Below are 2,264 nucleotides of genomic sequence, written 5' to 3'. Positions count from 1 at the left end.
GGCTGCCCGGGCCCGCGTCACGTGGACACCGCCACGGTGGCACGGGGGCCACGGTGAGGCTCAACGCACAACAAAAAACAGTCCTCGGGGTTTTTGCTTATGGAATCTCCCCGTATCCCCTCTCCGCCAATCACGTCCCGCGGCCCACGTGGGCGCCCGGGTCCCACCCCACCCCCCGCCCCTCTGACGTCATCGTCTTTTTCTCCCCGTCGCTTAAAAAATTTACTCCGTTCTCGCCATTTTCCTCCTCCTTTTCTTCTCTTTTGACCTACCCATGTTGCCAAGAAACATTAGAATATGCATTGCACGCACACTGTCGTCACATGTTAAACCATATTTTGGACCATCATTTGGGTTTCTTGATCTAGCCCCTTCCTCTTCTCTCTTTTTTGGTTCCGGTCGTCCTTTCTGATCGCCTCTCTTTCCTCCTCCTCCTCCTGCGCATTTCCCGTCCGCTGATAACTTTCCCGGAAAATCTGATTAGCCTCTCCTCTGCCTCTCAAGTTTCTCGGTCCGCACCAGTATCGATCTTTGTCTGGTATCTACAAAAGGCGAAGGGTGAGCCATCGTCATGGGGGAGTCTCCTGCTTCATACATCCGAATGGTATAGCTATCGTCAGGCAAAGTTGTTGTTTGAACTGTTATCTTGAGTGGTGATCTGATCTGATGGGTATACATATGTTTTTGTGTGTGTGTGTGTGTGTGCAGGTGCACCACCTGATAGAGGAGTGTATACTCTTCAACATGAGCAAAGAGGAGTGCATGGAGGCTCTCTCCAAACATGCAAACATCGAGCCCGTCATCACTTCCACAGGTCGCCCATCGCTCGCTGCTTTTAGCTTTTTCCGTTGTCTCGCCTTCTTTCTTTATCGTGCTTGGCCGTCTGGAATGTGTACGAAATACTAGAAACATGATCCTAGACTGCTTCGAGACCATGGTGATGAAATTAGCCGAAAATATTCAATTCTGGGTTCTTCAGAAAGATCGGAGAGTTTCATGAAAAGTCGCAGAAAACCTCGATCCGGCGCTGTTCATCGTCCTTGTTTTATGGGTTTTTATCAATTATGATACTCTACTATTTGCAATAGGATGTTTCTGCATGCATCACCGTCGTCGTCGTCGTCATCATCAATGTTTTGTATTTGATGTACCGAATAGTCGATGGACAGCTCAAAGGTGGGTTTTGCAGTGTGGAATGAGTTGGAGAAAGAGAACAAGGAGTTCTTCGAGGCCTACGGCGGGAGGAGCATGAGGGACGAGCAGGAGAGAGGCTCGCGCGTGGAGACAAGACAGAGGATCCAGAAGATGCTCTCCGATGCCACCTCCAAACTACACGACGCCCAACATCACTAAGCTTCGCTTTTCAGTTCCCCTCCTCCGACAACGATCTGTCATTGCCGTCGTTATACGTCGCTCCAACTCTTCTCACAGACCATATTAAGTATATATGCCTCCTAGTTAGCTAGTCGCGTTTCTCTTTTGGTTCCTTATATGTAACTATTAGTCCGTAAATTTCGATCTGGTATAATAATAGAATGTAATCAGATAATATTTATTCGATAGATCTATCGGTATCTCGTTTTAATTTAAGAAGGAATTAACATTCGACACGCGATCTATTTGATTGGTTTATCAATTGACTTTTATAGCACGGACAGCACGATTTAAGACTAATTCTTCAACAAGAAAAGTGCGAATTCTATTGTTCATGTTCATGCAACTTGCCATGTGTGAGTGATTGGGGAAAAGGTTGAAGGAAGGGTCCGCGAAAACTGCAAACGAGCGCGCCCCTCGGAAACCGTTGTCGTTTGCGGTGGCGTCTTCCTTGGCTTTTGGGTGGCGTGTTGAATTGCGCCACCGTCCGTGCGTGTGGGAGTGTGAGGAGTGTGGAGTGGGTGGTCGGGGAGGTGGCGCACACGTGGCGTTGCGTGCAGCGTTGCGCTCCTGTGCTCCCGTGTCAGAACGTGCGACCTTGTTCGGATCGGAAACTATCGGATACTATTTGCTTCATCAAAAGAAATATTTTTTGCTAGATTTGCCCCATCAAATTGGAACTTGTAAGTAGATATCTGGCAATTTTTTTTTTATTTAGAATAATGCTAGACGTGCGGAGATCTTATTAAAAAAAAATCTTATTAAAGTACGGTAAGTCATCGATGTACGTAAATTAAGTAAGGATAATTTACGGGAATAAAAAAGATGAGGACCACAAACTAAAGGTTTCCTGTTCTGTTATTAGAGACGGGTTGATGCAAATACGTATT

At 46.6% G+C, this 2,264-nt stretch overlaps 1 protein-coding gene across 1 annotated transcript; it reads left to right on the top strand.

Annotated features, from left to right (window-relative positions):
• The first annotated feature begins 232 nt into the window (after positions 1–232).
• LOC115669487 (uncharacterized) lies at positions 233–1,562 on the top strand. The gene is made up of 3 exons (XM_056314285.1): positions 233–604; positions 709–814; positions 1,190–1,562. Exons 1-3 carry the CDS (start codon positions 572–574, stop codon positions 1,351–1,353), a joined length of 303 nt encoding a protein of 100 aa, XP_056170260.1. The 5' UTR covers positions 233–571; the 3' UTR covers positions 1,354–1,562.
• The last annotated feature ends 702 nt before the right edge of the window (positions 1,563–2,264 follow it).

Source organism: Syzygium oleosum, unplaced genomic scaffold (genome assembly GCF_021117445.2).
Source record: "Syzygium oleosum isolate NSW1041296 unplaced genomic scaffold, Sole_v2.1 Sole_v2.09, whole genome shotgun sequence".
NCBI classification, from domain to species: domain Eukaryota; kingdom Viridiplantae; phylum Streptophyta; class Magnoliopsida; order Myrtales; family Myrtaceae; genus Syzygium; species Syzygium oleosum.
The sequence above is the reverse complement of the archived record's forward strand: the minus strand, read 5'-3'. Positions and strand labels throughout refer to the sequence as shown.

Excerpts from the sequence above, each read along its gene's own strand:
- LOC115669487 (XM_056314285.1), top strand. The coding sequence starts at position 572 with ATGGGGGAGTCTCCTGCTTCATACATCCGAATG. Across the intron at positions 605-708 it reads CTGCTTCATACATCCGAATG|GTGCACCACCTGATAGAGGA; the intron begins GTATAGCTATCG and ends GTGTGTGTGCAG. Across the intron at positions 815-1,189 it reads GCCCGTCATCACTTCCACAG|TGTGGAATGAGTTGGAGAAA; the intron begins GTCGCCCATCGC and ends TGGGTTTTGCAG.